General features: G+C 40.2%; 1 protein-coding gene and 1 long non-coding RNA gene across 3 annotated transcripts in view; one reads left to right on the forward strand and one right to left on the reverse strand.

The window, feature by feature from the left end:
- Positions 1 to 16823, reverse strand: part of kcnip3b (Kv channel interacting protein 3b, calsenilin) — a 60446-nt gene extending 43623 nt beyond the window's left edge. Inside the window, exon 1 of one of the 2 annotated variants that reach the window (XM_039620337.1) lies at positions 16762 to 16823. In XM_039620337.1, the coding sequence (XP_039476271.1) occupies positions 16762 to 16767 (6 nt within the window). In that variant the 5' untranslated portion in view covers positions 16768 to 16823. Of the gene's footprint in view, positions 1 to 13921; positions 14025 to 16761 lie in introns of those variants that run through there. The other variant, XM_039620336.1, reaches the window with a different exon arrangement.
- Positions 5763 to 7152, forward strand: LOC120442958. The gene is made up of 3 exons (XR_005615010.1): positions 5763 to 5941; positions 6214 to 6339; positions 6813 to 7152. It is a non-coding gene; the product is annotated as an uncharacterized LOC120442958 (long non-coding RNA).
- Positions 16824 to 22226: the final 5403 nt, after the last annotated feature.

The following is a 22226-nucleotide window of genomic DNA, read 5'->3' on the forward strand; positions in this document are numbered from 1 at the left end:
GTGTTTTATTTCTGGCCACCTGTCGAATCTAAGTCCAATATGTTTACCTTATTTTAGCACAGCTTCATTTCCTCTATTTTCTTTGCTTATTTATCTTAACTGACAAACTAATGAGGAAATTATCAGGCTGTTAGGCTTATAAGTGCTTTGCTTTCCTCAACAGGTAGTTGCTATGCTATTTTAGTTAAATGGTTATGGCTGCATGGTACTGTAGCTTTTAATGTACAGCACAACATGTGTGATTTAGAATTTGTTTAAATGGTGACAAATTGGAAATGTGAAACTACTAAACATCTCATGTTTCTCTACAGTCCACTCCAAGAGTTAGTGTTGCAGTATAAGTACTTAGGAATAATAATTGATGGCTCGCTGTCTTTTACACCTAACATTTAGTAACTGCTGTCAAAAACTGAAACTGAAACTGTCCTTTCTGTCCAGTTAGGAAAGAAATAGACTTTCTGCTTCTACTTGTATGTCAATGCTCATTTATAGGGATGTTATTTATATGCACGTATCATCACAATGCATAGATACTCTGGCTACCGTCTCCACTGGGACTTATTCCAAACTCCACTGAACGTATGCTGGGGTCTTGTCATAGACTAAACCACTGCTACATTATTATTTAGAAGGGATTTCTTGCCTTGCTCCTTTCTTAATCACTTAGATTAATGAAAAAATTGTGGGGCGTCACTGCCCAAGATTCATTCCTGCTGTCTGTCCTGAAAGTTTGCACTGAACTTTAACAAAAGAGCCTTTAAATTAGCAGCTTGCTTTCAGAATCTGCAACAAAATCAGCTCACTAAACGAATTTATGGGGATTTGAAATAACCTAGAGGCAGTTACTCTGGGCTGAAAATGTTTTTCCTGAATACTGCTACCCCCTCTAGGCCAACACAATGACCTTTACTGTTCTTTTAGTCATAATTGGCACTGAAAGTCAAAAAGGTTGGTTATTTTTGTTGTATTTTACTTTTTATATTCACTGTTTTCCACTGTGTATATGTGTTTTTTATACAACTACCATTAATACTATTGGTGTCTGTCTTGGCAATGTGGATGTGGATTTTTAATTTTACCCGTCATATTATTAAATAGAGGACTGTGACATAACCTTTATCTCTTGGATGTTTTGTTTATTTGAAATCTCTTTTGATTCCCGATTTATTTATATTCCTGAGTGTCAAGTTCACATGTCTTAGTCCCGGCCTCAGTGATTACTTCCTGTTTTATTTCGATAGGCCCTTGTCTCGTGTATTGTGCTTAGTTTTACTTCCCCTTGTCTCGATAGTCAGATTCCCTTCAGTGTATTCCCCGGTGTTTCCAGGTAATGGTTTGTATATATTGTCTGAGTCTCCTTTTGTTCCTGTTGTGTTGTCCCTCATGGTTGTGTCCTACCTTAAGGTATGTTTAGATTTGTTTTTTCCACCTTGTATTATTTTTGTATCCAGTTTAGGTTAAATAAAAGCGCTTTTAGTTTACTCCTCATGTTTTCAAGTCTTGCATTTGCATCCTACTCCTGCCTGCTACACGGTCAGCTTGCCTGACAGTGCCTGAGTGTCTGCATTTGGGTCTTCATCTTCACAACAAATATGACAGGTTAAGTAAAAAAATTTAAAAATGCTTATGGCAAGCAGAGCAAAACTGAATCACAAAGGAAAATTACGGGTAGAAGAAATCAGTTCAGTGATGCTAAAAGAGCTGCAGGCTTTAGTAATGAATCCCTGTGAGATTGTCCCAGTAAGTGAGAGCAGCTTTAATTTATTTGTAGTAGATATTTGCGAACCACTTTCCCTTCTTTTTTCACACATTTTAACCAAATCATTTCTTCCCTATTTTTGTTAAAAAGACTAAAAGCCTGAAAGCGTTTTATTCTTGGATTCTTAGTGTGAAAATAGTGCACAACACACAATGATTCAACAATTACGAGCCCCTACAGACAACAGAAAAGGTGAGAAAACATGCACACTCTCACTGCGAATTAAGGCACTGTTGCTGACGTTATTTGTGTTTTATTGGTTTCTGAAAATGGCTTAAACTATGTGTAGAAAAGATGTATAAGTGGGGCTGATGCAATTCAAGATACAGCAGAAGTATTTTCATGCAGGAAGTCTTAAGGAGTTAAATGTTGTACAGTCGTGTTATAAATTATGTTAGAATACCCGAGAAGGACATTTGAGAGTGAAGTCATTCTGGGAGAATGGCTTAAAGAAGCTCATGACTCTGTGAAAACACATAGCAATATGAACAAGATGAAAGTAAAAGTGATGGAAAGAGGTCTGAGACAGAGAGAGAGGTGTATCCTTGCAATGTTATAACAGCGGATGGGAGTTTCCATTAATAACTTATGAGTGATTAACGAGGCCACAGCAGATTTACTTTCTCTCACTTTCTCTCTGACTTTTTGTCTCAGTGTGACTCAAACTTAGCCAGCAGAGTTCATCTGTACTCCTCTGCCGCTTCTTCAAGGTCAGCATGTATTTAAACATGCCATTTTTTCTAATGGCCAACAGGGGATAACTCCTGTGGTTGCAAAATGAAGTCAGATTGTAAAGAAGCTTACAGAGAAAATGTACTTTTAAGTCTTACTGAATACAGTATGATGTTCATTTTACAAATTAAAGTCCCGCTTAGAGGCAAATAGATGAGAAAGCAGGGTGTGCGTTGGGTTGAACTAGCCTGGGCATGCAGAGCCACCCAGGCTCTGCCAGATTGGATCTGACAGGGGTGGAGAAGATGGTGACACCTAAAACATCACAATGGGACCTGACAATGTTTTTTTTTGTTTTTTTTGTTGTTTTTTTTGCATATTTGTCAAATGTAAATGTTTCAGAATATTTTATCCAGTTTATAAAAATTCAATTTATTAAGGAAATAAAAAGCTATCCAAGTCTACCTCCCCCTGTGTGAAAAGGTAAGGTTTCTTGCACCACTTTTTAAATCCTGAACCCAATTTTTTTGGAAAGCTAAGATCAGTTTCACTGGTCACACTCAGGCCTGATTACTGCAAGATCTGCTAGGTCAAGAAACCTGTTAAACAAAACCTATGTGACACAGTAAAGTGGGTCACAAAAACAGCACATCATGCCACGATCTAAAAAACAGTTGGGAAACAAAGTCACTGACATTTATCAGGCTAGAAAGGGTTACAAAGCAGTTTCTAAGGCTTTGGGACTCCAGTGAACTCCAGGGAGAGGCGTTATCCTCAAAGCGAGAAAACCAGTAACAGTGGTGAATCATCCCAGGTGTGACCAAAATTAGAGCGCATCAACGACTCATCCAGGAGGTCTCACCAGAACCCAGAAGATCTAAAGAAATGCAGGCATCATTTGCTTCAGTTAAGGTCAGAGTTCAACAATAAGAAAGAGACTTAGCAAAATGACGTCCATGGATGAACCACGCCTGACAAAAAAAACCACAAAGGCTCGTCTCACATTTGCCAAAAAACATCTTGATGATCTCCAAGACTTTTGGGTTAGCTTTCTTCATGTAAAACTGCATTTCTTTAAATTTGCTCAGGTTCTCTTTGCTTTATATTAAAAATTATTTCATGATCTGAAAAATTTGAGTGTGGCAAACATGGAAAAAATAAGAAATCAGGAAGGGGACAATTACTTTTTGTACTGAGACAACTGACATGCATTCAAAGCACATCTACAGAAGAAGATATAGAGAGTGCGCAGACTATAAATAGACCAAGACCACAATGTCCATACTGTGTTTGTGTGACTTCGGTGGACACTACATTGACTCACACCGATTTCAGCGAGACTGCTGCTACTGCTATTACTGATGTTGTGTCAGTTTCTTATAATGGCTTACACTGTTTTTAGAAAAGAAGTATAAATGAGGATGAACCCATTCAAGATACAGCAAAAATATTTTCATATTGTCATTCTTAAAGAGTTAAATGTTGTCCAGTTGTGTTGTGGCGTTTAACCATAACCCTAAAATCTCTGTTCGCCTGAAAAAAATCAATGATTTATGTTGCTTTCCGTGCCCATAGGCAAGACACAATCGCACCATGTGACTGTGTAAACGTCCCCACAGGGAGAGTTAAACCAGCACACACCTCCACATATAACTGTCACACCTACAGAATAACAACCAGCCATGCTGCAGCTCAGCGATACTGCACTTTCAGAGTTCCCTAAAACCCTGCACCTGCACAGTAACAATCATAGATTAACCAGATACAGCTGGTGAGCGAAGTTTTGTTCTGAGGATAATCTGAAAGTGATTTAGGAGTGATACCTTCAGTATAAAGAGTTTGGAGGACTGTTTTCTGCCATTTTAAACACACAAGAGTAGAAGCCAGTGTGTGTATGTGTGCGTGTACTCTTATATAAGCTACAAACATTAGCATGTATGAATAGTGATAGCAGCTCTCCCCTTTTAGTGGGGACAGATTCATAATAAGCATGTATAGGGTTACTCTACGGTAGAATTAAATAGCTCTTTATCAGTTTTTCTTATCTTGCACACACAAGTTTACAAGTAAAAGAAAGCTTTAATATTTTTTCAGGTTATTAAATCTGAAGTAAGGAAGTAATCTGAAAAAAATATTAATCAACAGTGTGTTAAGGAGCCACATTGTTTCACTAAGCAATATTGGATCTACATTGCAGACAGCATTAGTAAACAGGGAGCACCACATAGTGTAAATAATGTATGCTATAACCAGCGATATCTGCTCATCGCACAGTTGCAAGCACAAAAGCTTCAGTTTGCACGTTGATTTAATTGGGGATTTTAAATTGGCTGCAAGTGTTTGTCTCTGTGGTTCAGCCTTGCAACAGACTGCCAGCCTGTCCAGGCTCTATGCCACCTTTAGTTTTACTTCCTCTGCCACCTTTTCCCTTATGATAGCTATTTCATTGTCCTGTGGTTTTGATCCCAAGGTTTGGGTTTGTTGAGACTTTCTGGTTAAGTATTAAATATTCTGTTTGATTATGGTTTTCTGGTTTTTGTTGCTTGGAGCTCTTATACTCCAGGTTTTCTTTACTTTTGTAAGTGCCAGCTTCATAGTCTCATTCAGGTTTTAGTTTTCCTTTGTTTTGACTTCTGTTTGTTATTTCTTGTGTTAATTTCTAGTTATTTCCTGTTGATTTGTATTCCAGGGTTTTTTCATTCCTTGGTATCTGTACCTTCATTTTGGATCAGGTTTATTGTCACTGTTTAGTCTTCAGTTCTTGTTAGAGTTAGAATCACTTGGTTTAGCTTCATTGCTTTAGTTGATCACTTAACGACTCCTTGTTAAGGCTTCATTTCTGTGTCATGTTACTTCCTGTTTTATTTGTCTCTTACGCTATGTTGTAGTTTTAGTTTCCTATGTCTCGTTGTCTCTGATTTAATTCAGCTGTGTCTAGTTTCCTAGGTGTCTCCACTCTCCCCCCAAGATTTACTGTCTCCCAGCATAGTCTCAAGAGCATGGAGGAGATTCCAGGAGATAGTTACTCTAGGACAGCTGAAGGTTATTACCCATCAGCAGAGTCAGTATCTGCTCCTTTCTATAAGGAGGAAACGCCAACAAAATGACCTCCCGCAGCCCACTGCTGGGAAAGTCTCTGACCAAACAATCAGAGACAGATTTCATGAGGGTGGCCTGAGGACTAGCAGAAGTGCCCTGTGCTTTTCACACATAAACAAGTTCACTCTGAGCACATGTATCTAAAGTTAAAGGGTCTGGAGAAGCTGTGAAGAATGTTATGCTCCCTGTAACATTGTTCTGCACAACCGGTTTGGTTGTGGGTCAGTGATGGTCTGGAGAGGCATATCCTTGGATGGACACACAGACCCCTACAAGCTAGGCAACGACGCTCTGACAGCCATTAGGTGCTGGGATGAAATCTTTGGCCCTATTGTGAGATTCGAAGTTAATGCAGTGAGTCCTGAGTTCCTCCTGTGCTCAACAATGCCCAGCCTCATGTGATGAGAGTATGTAAGTAGTTCCTGTAGAATGAAGGCACAGACACCACTGACTGGCCTCCATGGTCGCCTGATCTAAATCCAGCAGAAAACCTCTGGGAGATTATGCTTTAATTAGTGCTGTCAGCGTTAATCTCGTTAAAATTACGTTAACGCCATAACTGCATTAATGTGGCAAATCTCTGTTAGCGAGTTAGTGCAGATCGCCCCAGGGTTATGGCGTTAACGTCATTTTAACAAGATTAACGCTGACAGCACTAGTTTTAATCCATCTGATGCCAACAGGTTGTACCTCAGCATGTAAAGCAGCTCAGTGATGCCCTGGTCCAGATCTGGGAGGAGATTCCCAAGACACCCTCTGTCGTATTATTAGGAGCATGCCCTGACATTGTCAAGGATGCATACAAACATGTAGGTCCATACAAACTGCTGAATACCATTTTGAGTTACATGAAAATGGAAAGCAAATGGACAGCAAAATGGACAAACCAGCCACATCACTTTTTCACTTTGATATATTTGGGGCATCTTTGTAGGCTGATAATTTTCATTTGCATCAAACGATGTAGCATCCTTTCATTCCTAACACATTACTCAATCCATATCAGCATATATATCCAGAATGATTCTTTTTCACATTGAGATCTGATGTGTTTTTAAAGTGTTCCTTTAATTTTTTGAGAAGTTTATATGACGTTCCTGACATATTGCCTGTGCTCTCGGCCTGTTTATTTTCCCTATTTGCTATGCCTTGTGCGCCTTTTTTTGTTGTTGTTGTTGTTTTTAAGACCTTTGGATTCTGCAGTTGAATTTCTGTTCTAGATTTTCATGTACTTCATACTCCAGCTGAATAATTTCTCTCTCTTTTCTTTTGTTTTATCAAGATTTGTGTCTGGGGTCTGCATTAGGGACTTTTAATGCACCACCTGACAAGCCGGCACATACACCAGCCCCCATGACCCTGAACTGGATAAGCAGAAGAAAATGGCTGGATGGACCGTTATTGTTTGTGAACAAGGTTACATGATTCAGTCCTCTCCTGTTCCTTTCTTTCTCTACTTACAGCAAAGCTGGATAATGCCACAGAGTAACCACTATGGTGGTTGGTAATTGGACCATTAAGCAAGTGCAACATTAATTCCCTCAAATCCTGCTCCCTCTGTTAACTGAATGTCATTTAAATTGTATTTAATCAGCTACTGTTGTTGTAAAATACACATCTGTCGTGCAAGTTTGGAAACACCAGCTTAGTGTGCAGTCATTTCAGCTTAATCTCTAGAAACAGTTGCATGGAAACAGTCCCTGTGGACAGCAAAGTTTTAAAAGGTATCCACTGGCTAACCTGGGAACCACAAAGCACTGGTTGAGAAGTTCCCCGACTGGTTCTACAGGAACCAGGGGAAAAAAGGGAGAAAATAAAAATTATTATTGTTATTTCTTCTGTTTTCATCCTAACTACTACAACACAAACCTTTATTGTCTCCCAAGCTATATTTCTCTTTCCTATTTATTGTTAAGCGTTCCTTTGTAGAACTCTGAGGAGATCTAATTGATCCACAGGGCTGCATCTCAAAGCCTTAACCTGATTTCATACAGAATGAAACTGAGCGTATGCACACATACACCAACACATCCACAATGGGAAAACAACAGTCATTTCATTAGCCCCTCATTTTAATATTTATTGTGTCTCCTCTCCCTGGATGTCTGCACAAATCTGTTCTCAATCGCTCTATCTCGTCACCTCTTCATTCCTTCCAATTTATTTCACAGTCAATCACTCCTTCTCCATCTCTCTCCCACCTGCAGGGGCACCTCCCCCTCCTCCCCCTCACACACATAATGTCACCTGTCACCATGCTCCTCTCCAGGTGAAGCAGAGATACCAGCTGGGATCTAAACAGAAGGGAAGGCAGACTCAGCCTCTGCATGCCCATGTGTGCTTGCATATGCAGGGAGATAAGACGAGCAGGCAGGAGGAGGAGCGTGGTGACAAGGACTGACAGCACAAAGGCAGAAGTACAGTGAATACTTGTTAAACCCTCGCACATAACCCATCCAGGCTTCCAGCAGAGTGAGATGCTCTTAAATCTCTGCCTTGCATTTGTGAAGCAGCATGAGAACAACACAGATTCACGGGGAGTTGGTTCATTTTGTTGGCACAGTGTGTTGACAAATAACATGGCACAGACTGGCTCTAAAATAGGAAACACCTGGAGTTATGACATCACTGGCAGCAGAAAAATGAAAAGATTGTGCTTGTCCTTTTAAAAGAAATGAAATAAAGGAAAATTCTTCTTATTTAAAACATCTAAATGACAAGAAGAAAACTCTTGGATAACACCCTCTGTGTTCAGCACGGCAAAACTAACACTGCCATGAGGATCAGGAGCCAGCAGATCCTTACAAACAAGAGAATGTGGAGTTTAAAAGACACGAGGGATTGGTCTAATGAAAAGAAAAAATTAAGCTGCCTTATGAGCAAAGTAGGAGCTAAACATCTGATCCATACCAAATATGTCTCTTGAGAGTCCTCCATCTTTATGGAGACGAACGTCTGAGTGTTTTTTGTCTGACTGGAAGCATCTGGGGTAAATACACCCCACATGTCATCGGCTTGTTAGGTTTTCCTTTGTTTTTAATGGCAAGTGTGTTATAATCTCTTGTTTGGTTTTAACCAACTTAATATAGCTCCTCAGCTGCTAAATGCTTCATTAAGTCCACCAGCTTTTATGATACTAAGCAGGAAGTGTACAGATGGGGGGTTTTTTGTAAAAAGCATCTTGGAGTAGCTTTTTACCAGTAACCATGTTACTGGTGAGATTTGACCAAAATTGCAAAACTGCATCTGTAACACAAAAATAGCAAGCTTAAATGACGCTAAGGAGCTCCACAGAGATGAAGGAACATCATGCAGAGCCTGGTAGTGATTCCCTATGGTTTTGTTGCTAAGAGCCCATAGTACATATGTCATTTAATCATGTTAATGTACATTCATGCAGCTTTACATCCTTAAATGACTACAAACTGCACTCTCATTGTCTTTATTTCCTCCCTCTGTTTTACCACCAAAAGAAAAAACAGGGCATTGTTCCCATGTCACTAACATTTTTCCATTTAACTGGCAAAGATGTCAAATTTCAGTTTTTAGTCACGTGGCTGCTGCAGTGCCACTGTGTCGAAATTATGCTCATAACAACACAGTCAAACAACACATCAGGACACCATTCATAATAACACAGACAGATGGACGCATCGGGACACCATGCTGAAATCACAGCCAAATGGGAGGAAGCACAGCGAGACGACCAAAGTAAAGCCGCAATGATACAGATGCGTTTTGTCAGCTCAGAACTCCACGTGGACAATCAGCCAAAATAGTAGCCTCAGGAGGTCAGCGTGACTTCAAAAAGAGTGTTATGTGGACACTCTGATGGACAGACCTCTATTCTTTTTCTCCAGCTAACTGGAGTAGGCTTACTTATCTCATACTGGGATTTTGAGCAGTCTGAAATGTGCTTTTTTTATTTAGCTCCTCCCCCTTTAAGCCAACCCTCAGCTTAAACCAAGTCTCTTCTGACTGGCTGAGCCTACCAAACAGAGCAGGAGGTTTGACGGGCTGCTATACCCATAGGGACAGTGTATGCCTGAAATTATCATATTGATATCCTCTCTCTGACATTAATATCCAAAATTAAAAGTGATGTTTATGCAAGGTGAACTATTAATTACTTTTACCATTTTCAATATGAGCTCCCACCATTAATTATTTAAAAAATGTCTTCATTTTTGATTAGGTCTAAACCTAATGAATGAACAGTTATAATGGTGGAAATGCACTGCACAGTTATGTAACAGTCAAATATTGATACAGTCAATGTATTGATTTTGTAAAGCACAGACAGCAATTGTGCTGCCAGCAGCGAAAAGAGATCAGAAAACGCTGATACGCGTCATCACAGAGGATGATAATGACTGGTGCATTTATATTAGTTCATCTTTTTCATGACTGGTTTGTTTCCTTTTAGTTTCTGTCTCTTTGTTCAATGAGATCCTGTCAACTATGTATGCAATACCGCTCCTTCTCTTTGTAAAGTCATTTGCCAGATAAATTAAATCACACACTCAACCGCATATACAGCATCAGAATCAAATAAATAAGTGATAAAGTGATAAAGCTTTGACAATGAGCCCAATTCTGTTCTCAGATTTCTGCAGAAGGTAGCAAGCAGAGCTGTAACGTTTACTGTAAGCAGACAGAAAATATCTGCATTACTGTATATGTTGTTGCGATGTGGCACAGTGTGGCTCTATATGTGAAGTCAGCAGCATGATGAAGAAAATATGAAAGCAGGCTGATGGTCGACAGCTGATACTATTTGTGTCCTAAACGCTTCAGCCTCTCAGTATGGCTGTCAGTGCGAATCATTGTGTCTGTGGGAGGATAGCACATCCATATGGACTGCATGCTGTGTGTGTTTGCGTGCGTGCGCACGTGTGTGTGTGTGTGTGTGTGTGTGTGTGTGTGTGTGTGTGTGTGTCAGAGAAGAGCAAGAGTGAGTCTTATATTGATGTGTGAGCCTGCATGTGGTGAAAGAATTAATACTCTGGGGAGGCTCAGAGCTACAGAAGAGACATGTTTCAATTATCAGCCCCTCCTCCTTCACACACACACACACACACACACACACACACACACACACACACACACACACACACACACACACACACACACACACACACACACACACACACACACACACACACACACACACACACACACACACACACACACACTTCAGTCAGTCCCAAACATATCACATTGTTTCATTCTTCTCCGGACAGGTCAATAAAAATACTGGCAGATAATAACGACACATACTGATCAATGATTGATATTCTTCAGCAGCATCTTTGCACCTCACTGCATTTTTACCCTTTTAGGTCAATAATACTCCGTTTTGCTTGGTAATATGAAGTTGGCTCTGTGTGTGTGTGTGTGTGTGTGTGTGTGTGTGTGTGTGTGTGTGTGTGTGTGTGTGTGTGTGTGTGTGTGTGTGTGTGTGTGTGTGAGCATGTGTGTGTGAGCATGTGTGTGTGTGTGTGTGTGTGTGTGTGTGTGTGTGTGAGAGTGTGTGTGTGTGTGTGTGAGCGTGTGTGTTTGGCTTCCTGGTAATATAAGCTATGGTAATCATAAGATAAATGGAAGACTTTGGAAAAACAAAACAACTTGACCTTGGTGAGCTGAAAGTTTTCTGTTGTTTTTCTGAAGCTCTCTTTTGTTTGCTGATGAAGTTTGATCAGAACTGTGCCCATCCCTGTTCCCACTTCAGCGGATACAGTTACCAGACCTGGTAAATTATTTAATGACTCTAAAACTTCCAATCACCCCACCTATTGAGCAGGTGGGTCCCGAAGACACAGTATCAGGTGCAGCATGAGGGTGAGGGTGGGTGTGTTGCCGTCAGCCTGTCTACCACAGATTCACTCATCTTGCAGGCTTATGTGTGTAATAGCTATGATGGGTACACTCCCCTAAAGGAAAATTCCGCTATAAAATACTTGTTTTGTGGTCTTTATTTGCAGTACAGTAGTAGAAAGATTTAAATAAAAGTACATATAACAGGAAGAAGTATGACTGTGGGCTGTTTTCCATCCCAGACCTATGGAAGTTAGACTGACTAACAGAAAAAAGTATTTTCAGTGGCAGGAAACAAGCCTCCATACATACAATACAATATGGCATACATCTCTATCTATTTCTATCTGTGATGGGTCTCTAGCCACACGCACCAAAGATGGAGAAGAAGAGAGGTTGTAGGCGTTCGCATAGCGTGTATGGACATTTAAATTTGTGCCTGCACCCTCAGACTCAAGATATGAAGGTTCACGTGTACATTTTATCGTCAGAGAGCCAGCTAATGTTAGTCTTGAGTGTCCTGAAAATCCTATTTTTAATTTAAATCATCACATCTGAGTGTTTATTCACTAAACGTCAGATTCCAGCAGTGTTACAGGCACTTAAAAGAGCTTTTCACTATTGCCATCAACTGCAGCCAACAGAGGCTAACAGCAACAAAAACAGCAGCACTACCAACAGGTCAGCATATCCTGAACAACTCACCTCAGTATGACTCTCATTGTTCAGAAGTGAATGTGTCTAACTCATATTGGACTCCTTCCACAAAGTTTGACATCTTCGTCCACAGTAACTAAAGGTGGACAATTTTAACCTGGCATTGACAGCTGAGGTAAACAGCAGACTTACAACCTTCTACAGATAGGGAAAGAACTCTGGGCCGGCTCCAGATCCAGTCCTAACGGTATTAGAAACATGTTGGTTGGCAACATTTTTTATCTCTTTTGCTGACTAAAATATGTTTGTCCTATAACAGCCACGGTGGCTAGGATTATACACTTGAATTGGGAGTGAAAAATAAACGTAATTGAAAATTGAACTCAGTTCACGGCTTAAAGTTTTTACACATTACTTTAAGAGCTAAAAAGGTAATCAGGGGATATTAGTGATTAAGGCGTAGGGATGGGTATTGATAAGATTTTCACGATTCCGATTCCATTTTCGATTCTGTTTAACGATTCGATTCTTTATCGATTCTCTTATCGATTCTTTTTAAAAAAGGAGAACACTAAGGTCGATTAGCTTAGAACTTTGTTTTATATCTTCTCTTTGAACAAGATAGAAATTTAGGAGTAACATGGCCTTACAAACCCAACAGTGAGCTCTTAAGAGATCCACAGCTCACTGGCTCTTCAATGGGGTGTCACAGGGTCCCCAGGAAAAAAATTGTAAATGTAAAATAATAAAATAAATATTCTTCTGTAGCAATAACAAAGTATAACATAAATTATTCTGTAGCAATTACACAAGAATATCCAGTAATGTCCCTGCCTACAATTAAACACATTCACTTACCGAAAATTGGGGGCATCTGCTGTGGCAAATGGGTGCAAGCCTTTGACCACAAACTTAGTCACTGCTCGGTGACATTCGTCTATCCTGGCCTGAAAGGGGACGCTAACGGTAGACTGCAGCGAGAACTGCCAGCATCTGAGCCAGCCAGACTCTGTCTCTCTCATCATGGTCACCTAAATGCAGCGCACAGTAATGGCAGGTTTTGTAATAAGGCACATCGCGCTAACATAATATGCACTGTTAGTTGATTATTTACCTGCCGCAGTAACGGGAGAGGACGTGCAAACGTTACCGCTGCTGCTGGGTTGAGATTCACGAGTCCGGAGCGGAATTAAAAACACGACATTCATTTAAGGTTATCGCGTGTTTTGTGAGCAAATCATTTTGCATATTCATAGTGTTTCCTCCCTTAAATGAAATATCTACTTTGCAAGTATTGCAAGTTGCCCTGTTGTCATCTGTTCTCGTAAAGTATAACCAAACTTTTGAGCGTTTGAGCCGCTTAGGCGCCGTGTTTCCTGCCAGTTAATGATGCTCCGCAACGTGGTGACGTCATTCGGGGCGACTGGAATCGATAAGGGAATCGTTTACAAAAATGGCAAACAATTCCAAGGAATTGAAACAGTGGGAACCGGTTCTCAACAAGAACCGGGTTTCGATACCCATCCCTATTAAGGAGGATGTTGGGGAAGCTAACAGGGTCAACAAAACATAGGGAGCTTTGGCAGGAATGTGCAGACATGAGGTTCCAGTCCACCCCTCAATACTTGTTTCACGTACTATTTGTAGTTGGCTACAAATATTATGTTATGCACATTTTGAATATTTTGTTTTCAAAAAGCAGTCACCTCTTCTTGCATCACATCTTTATAAAAAAAAAAAATCAAGAGTTTGGAAATTGAGGAGACCAAAATTTGGAGTTTGAAAAGTCAAATGTTTTCCCACTTTTGTTTGATGTGAGATTTTAGCTGTTTAATAGTTCAGGGCCTCCTTTGTCACGTTTTTTTTTTTTGTTTGCTTGTTTCATTATACATCAGAAGGATTGCTGCTACAGCTCACCTGGTTGAACTGGTGTCTCATGTACCAAAGGCTGAAGTCCTCATTGCTTGGGCCTGGTTTGAGTCTGCCCCAGACTATTTCCTGCGTGTCATTCTCCCCCCTCGCTCCCCACTTTCCTGTTCACTGTCTGCCCTGTCCTGTCAAATGAAGACTAAAATTCCAAAAGTAAAAATTAAAAAGAATAAACAAACACCAAATGTTTTCACTGGATGACAGGTCTGAATTGTAGGTTAGTTTGAAATACGTAAAGACTTCCCAAAGAAGAGAAAGTCTGGATGGCAGCATATTTTGCTCTAAAATGTGCATCACCCAGCTTTAATGGCGCCTTCAAAGATCCTCAATTGCCAGTGTGATGTGCACTAATACACAGACTCTGGCTTTTAAACTGTACGCTAATGACAATCCAGATGGTTGCTCTCCTCTTTAGACTGCAGGGCTCAGTGTCTATGTTTTTCATAAACAGTCGATTCTGGAAAAATTTGCTGTTGGTCACACAGCTTTCGGGACAGTTCTCCACTTTTTTCAGTCCATCTTACATGAACTCAGGGCCAAAAATGAGGGCCTATCTGTGTCTGTTTTTCCTTTTTGCATGGTTGAATTTTAATTTGCATCAGTAGATGGAACAACGAGCTGCACTGACAACGCTTTTCAGAGGAGTTTCTGAGCCTGTGCAGTAATTTCCGCCACAGAATCATGTCTGTTTTAAATGCAGCGCTATCTTAGATCACAGCCATGCTATTTTGGTTTTCAGCCTTGTCGCTGTACCGCTGATAACAATATCCTCAAAGTCTCTTAAAATTGAAAACGTGATTCCGTAATGACTAAACCATTTGCCCGTGCATCCTGTCCCACAGAGGTTAAAGACTCAGCCTCTCTAGGATATTCTCATAGAGCCAGTCATTTTACTAATTAACTGCATTAATTACAAAGTGTTCCACCAGGTGATTTTTTTAACAGCTTTCACAGTTTTGGGAACATTTAGTGGTGGAATCACATTCAAACTGAGCATATACATTTTTCAAACAGCCAGTGTTTCTTAGTTTCAGTAATTTCTTTATACCATTTTTAGTTAAACTTAAGTTTTAAACTACGTCACTGCGTTCAGTTTTTTACTGACATTTTAAACACCGAGATAATTTACTAAAACACCAGACCATGGAAGTTTTAAGTAAACATTGCTTAGGTATTAAACAAGCATTAAACCAGACGAAACAACAACAGGAGAGAGTAAAAGCACTGAGTAAATTCACATTTATCATTATCCAAATGAATATTTTTCAAACTGAGGAGGAGTGTGGCATAAAATATAAAAATGTCAGGCTCACTCTTTCAACAGGCACTCTGATATTGCTGAAAATGACTCAGAATGAGAAAACAACTACCAACAATATTGATCACGCAGTCATTCTACAGCAAATAATAAACTGAAGTGAGTCACCCACTGAAACAGCAGGTGTCCAGCTCCCTCACAGCGTGATTTAATTCAAACACCTGCATGTCAATAGCCAGAGAGAAAGAAGAGATCAAAATGATGAGGTAGAGGTGCTGCAACAGTCGACCTACAGGAGGTACCAAACTGGAGCAAATAACAGCTGCTAAATGCAACAAAAAAAAAATGCCAAGCATTGCTTTGTCCATGAAATGTCAGGATTTGCTTCTTTTTTGTACTTTGTGTCCCTGCATTAGGTATTTTTCATCTTAAACATCTAAATACATACAGCATGGTGACCAAAAGAACCAGGAGTGTACACGCATACATCCATGCACACAAACCTCAGCTCTCCATCCAATGTTCATGTGATTTATTGACCAATTTACTGACTGACTTATTGACCCAGCGAGTGACCGATGATGAGTATCATCAATCTCAAAGAGACTCTGCACTGTTCTCAAGCTTGTCCTCCAACCAATCAAAATCTCACCACTCAGAGCTCGATGCACTTGTGAGTTGTTTGCATGTGACCACCAGCTCCTGTCTGAGATTATCAGAATTTTATGTTGAAACAGTTACACACATGTTGCAGCCTCCCGTCTCCTGCTGAATGATGTGCGTCTTTCCTGTCTTAAATTATATTTTGCACAGGGTTGCCCTTGTTTTCCAGCCTGCTATATAAAAAAAACAGTCATAAAGGGAGAAACTTGTTCTTTCTGGGAGAATTAATGAGCACTGCCTTGCAAGGTGGTAGAAGTCACTTTGGGGAGGCTGGGCTTTCACTTTACAGTCTATTACCTCGGATTTAGACTCAGAGGCTGCTTGTTGTTGAGGTCTGAGCTCCTAAATTGATTCATCAGCACGGAGGAAAACACACACAGCGGCTGAATTACCAACACAATCCCACTCTTTCGTTAGAATCGAGGATTATTTACAGATTTGAAGTCACGAGTGAATCACATGGAGGAGGTCTATTTCACGCGCAATCATTAATAATGACATAAATAAACCACACGTTAAAAAGAATTTGATGACAGGGAGCAAAAGTCGCGGTGGGAGACGTGATGCCAAGTGACACTTGCTGTCTGCAGGATTTCTGCTGCGCGCTAAAAGCGAAGCGTCTCCTCCACAGGCAGCTTCCACAGCTGCAATTACATAACTTCACTCCGAAACTCAGCTTTCGGCAAAAGTGAGAGAAAATGAGCCAATGAGGACCGCGAAGAAAGGAAAAAAAAATACTGGTTAAAAATATAAATCAAGCCAACAAGTAGCCGGTAGAGGAGATGCCGCGCGTTAATTCAACTTAAGACGCGTTTTTGCTTTTGCAACCTGCAGAAAAGCCTCCTTTCAGCGCGCTGCCTTTTATAAATGCCCATAACAGAAAATAATCATTCGATGTTGATCTTACCTGCATGCTTTCCTGTGTTGTAACGGCGACAATGATGGCTGATTTCTGCAGAGTGTGTCCTCTCTGCGCGGACTCTCAACCTCCGACTGCCGCTCCTCTGGATGCAAAGGAATGCACACACACACACACACACACACACACACACACACACACACACACACACACACACACACACACACACACACACAGAGAGAGAGATCCACGGAAGGGGCGGGGGTGGAGTAAGGGGTGCAGCTGGAGGAAACAAGTGGACTTAGAGCCTGATGATGTGAAGTCAACAGGCTGGCCGTGGATGTTGATGTTGTCTGAAATAGCATATGCAGAATATTTAAGACACATTCTGTGATGCACTTTTCTTCATGCTTTTTCCTTTGGAGCTGATAGTATCGCTGCAGCAATACTGATTTTACGCTGTAACTAATGGTTTCTTTACATTTCATGTTTTTTAGAAGGCATTAACTTTTTTGGTTGCCAGGTCCCTCCAGAGGACTGAATATTACACTTCAGTCAGTGTGCTACAATATGTTATACTCAGTTCAGTCTAGTTTAATTATATAGCATCAAATCACATCTGCATTGTCTCAATGCACTTTTACTGTAATACAAAGAACCTACAATAATACAATAATAAAAATCAGCCCCTTCGAGCAAACACTTGGCGACTGTGGAAAGAAAAATCTCATTTTAACAGGACGAAACGTCTGGAAGAACCAGGCTTGGATGGGGGGGGAGCATCTACCGCAATGTACAGTGCTGCTTTCAGCGGATAAATAATGGGTTAATAATAATGGTTGAGAGGCCAGGGAAAGCCTAATAAATTAACAGCTGAAACAATATTTATAGCTGCAGTGCTTATTATTGTAAGAGCACTTAATTAAGAATTTATTGGAATTGTATCTGCAGATTCTTAAGCAAATGTTATGCTGATTTGCCAGTTCTTCTCAAAAAAAAAAAAAAATCATAAAAGAGCAGTTTTGTCCATTAAAACAAATTATTTACTAACCATTTTTAGCTGAGTGCCTTATGAAGAATTGGTGCCAAGTTCTCTCTTGCTCTCTAATAACATAATGGATGGTACTGAGAGTTACAACAGTGCATGAATACAGCAAAAAGACACATCTGTTTCTGTCGTTTCGTTCGTCTCTTTCTGTCCTATCATCAACGCTGCAGCCAATTTATGCGTACCAAGTTAAGAGAAGAGGCTCGTTTCGTGTGTATGTGTGTGTGTGTAAAGTACGTGATTGTCATGAGAGTTATTGGTACAGAAATGCAATTAAAGCCCTGGTGGAGAATCAGTGTGTGCTCAGTGAGGAACTGAATCAATTCTGGCGACCTTGGTTCTCTGAAGCTGCCCGAAGCAGAGAGAGAGAGCGCGAGAGAGCGAGGGAGATGGAGACTGTAACGAGATGCTAAATAGCAATCAAGCCAGGTCAAGCATCCTCACACATCACGCTGATTGCATAATGAACAGCCAAGAAATGTAAATAGCCCGAAGGATGAATGAGGAAAGGCCATCTGTGTAATAAAAGTACCACCAAAGCTAAAGACACGATTCCACGTGCTGGCAGAGGATCACGGCAGCACGAGAAACCTTCCTGTGCAAACACACATTCACATTGAGTTTAGTTCTCATTTTGCTCACTGCATATTGAATTGAGGCTTGCACAAATGTTATAGCTGGTGTACAAAAGGTTTAGTTCCCTCTGCTCAGTTATTTCTTAGACATCTTTTTCCTCAAAAACAGAAATACATACTTGTGACCACTTTACTGGGTACACCTGATCTTATCAGCCAATCACGTGGCAGCGAATTAATACATCTCTCTCTAAGGTTTACAGAGAATGATTTGAAAATATCTAGTGAGCTGCAGTTCTCTCAGTAAAAGTGCTGCAGTGATGCCAGAGGTCAGAGGAGAATGGCTGGATTTATTTGAGCTGATAGGCAACCAGCTCAAAGGTATGCAGAAGATCATCTCTTTTGCATACTGTGGTCTTTTAATACCACCCGAGAGTTGTTTAAATGGCACAGCCTGCCTGAGGATTGTTGCTGACCATGTCCATCCCTTTACAACAAGAGAGCAACCATCTTTAGATGGCTGCTTCCAGCAGGATGGCGCACTATGTTACAGCTCAGATCTTAAACTGGTTTCTTGAACATGACAATGAGCTCTCTGTACTCAAACGTCCTCCACAGCCATCAGATTGCAATCCAGTAGAGCACCTTTGTGATGTGGTCAAACAGGAGATTTGCACCAGTGCAGTGCAGCCAATAAAGCAGCAACTGTGTGACGGTATCATGTCAATATGGACCAAAATTTCTGAGAAATGTTTCCAGCACCTTGTTGAATCTATGCCATGAAGAATTAAGGCAGATCTGAAGGTAAACAAGGGCCCAACATGGTACAAGAAAGGTGACTACTGAAACGTCTGGTGAGTGTTGAATTTTATAAACTAGAGCCAGTCAAAATGTGGGCCATTTGGTCAATATGTGGGCCAGTGGGATGAGGGATAAAAATGATGTGCAGTCCCACATAAACTGGGACACTTGGACACTTACCTGATGATGGCACTGATTGAACTTTCAAACTTCTCTCAAGTGTCTACGATACTTACAGACCAAGATTGCTCATTTCACCGAGTGCTGCGCAGCTGTTACTGCCTCAAGTTTGGGGATTTGTTTTTCAGGTGAGAAGAACAAACAGGCAATGGTTTGACATTTTATATCAATAAAACATTAAAGGAAAATACTTTGGCAAACACTCTCTTGAACACAGCAAGGGAAGCAGTGTAGCCTCCAATTAAACCAACACAAGCCTGAATCTGCATCATTTTTGGAGCGATGTGAGCCCCGGGTGTTATCTCAGCATGGAAAACTAAACTGGCATGGACACAATTTAATAGTAAATCCAAGTCTCGTTTATTTCTATTAAAATCCTTGTGTAAAGTATCCTGCATCCCATCACATAGAGTTTAACTTAACAGGAGGTTTAAACAAAGTTTTGAACAAAGTGCCTTTAATGTTGGGAGCGTCTCTGATAAACAACTGATATGACCAGATAAAGCAGACAAAAATGACCTTGCCTCAAGCGCAGCTCAGAAGCTCTCAGTCATATCAAAGGATCGTTTTTTTCAGCAGGTGAAACATTTTCCATTTTGTCAACTTTAAAGCAGATTTACCCAAGAAATCACCCAGAGGAGGGGTTTCTGGCACAACTTTACCTACACCAAGTTGGAGAAGAAAGTATGAAGAGGTTAAAGCAAGAATGCAAATTTATTTTACATCGTGGGTCATATACAGCCCGGTTTCATTGTAAGTGAGCCAAACCAAAGAAACTCCCTTTTCTTTTCACTGTAAAGAACTTTACATTTAATCTCTGAGATATCTTAAAGTGGTATTTCAAAAGTATATCATTTTTTGTTCATGACAAAGAAATAGTAATGGTAAAATGACTAAGAGCATTTTATACAAAAGAGCTAAAGCATCAGCCACACTCGCTGTATATAGAACAGCAACCATTGTTTGGCAAGCTGAAACAATAATAAAGTTATGCTATATACATCCAGTGTTGGTGGAGGTTTACCTTTCTCAGGTAAGCTGTAAATTAGTTTATTTCAGTATTTAATGCTGCTTTGTATGTGCTGTTTGTGGTTTGTTATTAAGGATATAACTTAAAATTCTCCAGTTAAAAAATTACATTGACTTTGTAAGATGATGTTTACTTGTAATGGGCACGATGGTTGAAAGTGATGGTTGGATGGTCATGAAATGTTGAGAGGGCTGTTGTAATCCCTCATGAGTCATGAAAAGAGTAACAAATGATGAAGCAATTTTCAATGAATGAGTGGTTACTTGTTGAAGATTTTCAGAGTTAATTATGAAGAAAGCAAAAGTGTTTTACAAATATTTATGCATTAATCATTACGATGCATTAGCATCTCGAAGACTGATGTCTAATAACTCACCATTATCTACCATACAGTCCTCATTTCAGTTTTTTAGAAACTCCTGCTCACTGACACTTCATCGCCATGTGTTTATGTTTCTTTTATGTCACATCCTGTTTTATTTTGTAATCTTGGGTTTTCATGCATGCCGCTGAGTTTTACTTCCACCTATTGCTGTATTTCCTGCCAGTTTTTCAGTTATTCACTCTCCCAAATATATATACTGTGCCATTTCTCTCTGTCACTTGCCAGATTGTCTTTGTACTCCAAGTAGGCAAGCTTTCCAGGGATTTCCTTATGCTTTGTTTACAAGATGATATGTACCGTGTCTTTCAGAGATTTTTTTCCCCTATTGTATTTTGGCTCCATGTTTTTCATTATTCTCTTTGTATGACTTTCGCCTTTTTGTTGGAATTTGGCTTTTTGTTTATTTAAAGAGCAGGATTTTATCTTCAAACAGATTACTTTCTTTTTACATCCTTTCTCTGGCAGGGAAGCAGATTTTACACTGTATAGAGATGAAAATTAGTGAATGTCACAGTAATGCAATAATATGTTTTGATGGATGTGTCATGTGCACAGGCAAAACACCAAAGCTTATGATGAACAAGCATCCCACCATCATATTTTTTGTCTTGTCATGGCTAAAGATTTTTGCACGTTTTGCTGCAAAAGAAAACAGAAATCCTGATTGTAAATACTTTTAGTGCTTTTTCATTAGTGCCTACTCGGCTTAACTTGACCTTTTTATAAAAACCAGTTAGGGTTTTAAATTAGGTGGTAGTACCTGGTACCAGGTACTCTTCTAGTACCAACTCAACAAGGTTTCCAAGCGATCTGAGTGGATCTGAAAATGTGACGTCAGCAGACGAATGGCCAGTCAGTGGCTTGTCATGAGTCATGAGAGGGAAACGGCAGCAAAAACACCAACACCGTGTTTCTCGAGTCTGACAAAGAGCCATATACTGAGCAGCATGTACACCATATCCTCAATGTCCTCCATTGTTGTGTTGTGTTTGTGTTGCACACAAATGACGTCACAGACTTTCACTATCACGCCATTACTTTTGGTATCACAACCCCACGCACATTGAGGTGGTACTCAAATGTAATGGAAAAGCGAGCAAAACCAAATAGAGTAGAGTAGAATCGAGCAGATACTTGTGGAAAAGAGGCTTTTGCAAATATTCTGGAGTGGAAAGGTAAGAGGGTCAGCAGAAAGGTATAACTCTGGTAGTTATACTGTTATTTCTAAATTAGTTTTGACAAAGCGCATCTTTTCTTGTCAGCTCACGTTATCTCAGTTATTTCTTCTCCATATTCCCTTTGCCTCACTAGCTTTGCGTAACACAGAGACACAACTGCATACTGTGTTCACAGCAGGTGACCCACAAATAACCTCCTGTTCTATAACTGGGCGAGCATCATTTAGAGGCCAGTGAAGGAAAACAGCAGATTAATGTTTTAGTGACAGAGTGAGGGAACACTTCTGCTTTGTTTTACTCAATCGTCCAAGTTCAA

Source organism: Oreochromis aureus, linkage group 12 (assembly GCF_013358895.1).
Source record: "Oreochromis aureus strain Israel breed Guangdong linkage group 12, ZZ_aureus, whole genome shotgun sequence".
Lineage (NCBI taxonomy): Eukaryota > Metazoa > Chordata > Actinopteri > Cichliformes > Cichlidae > Oreochromis > Oreochromis aureus.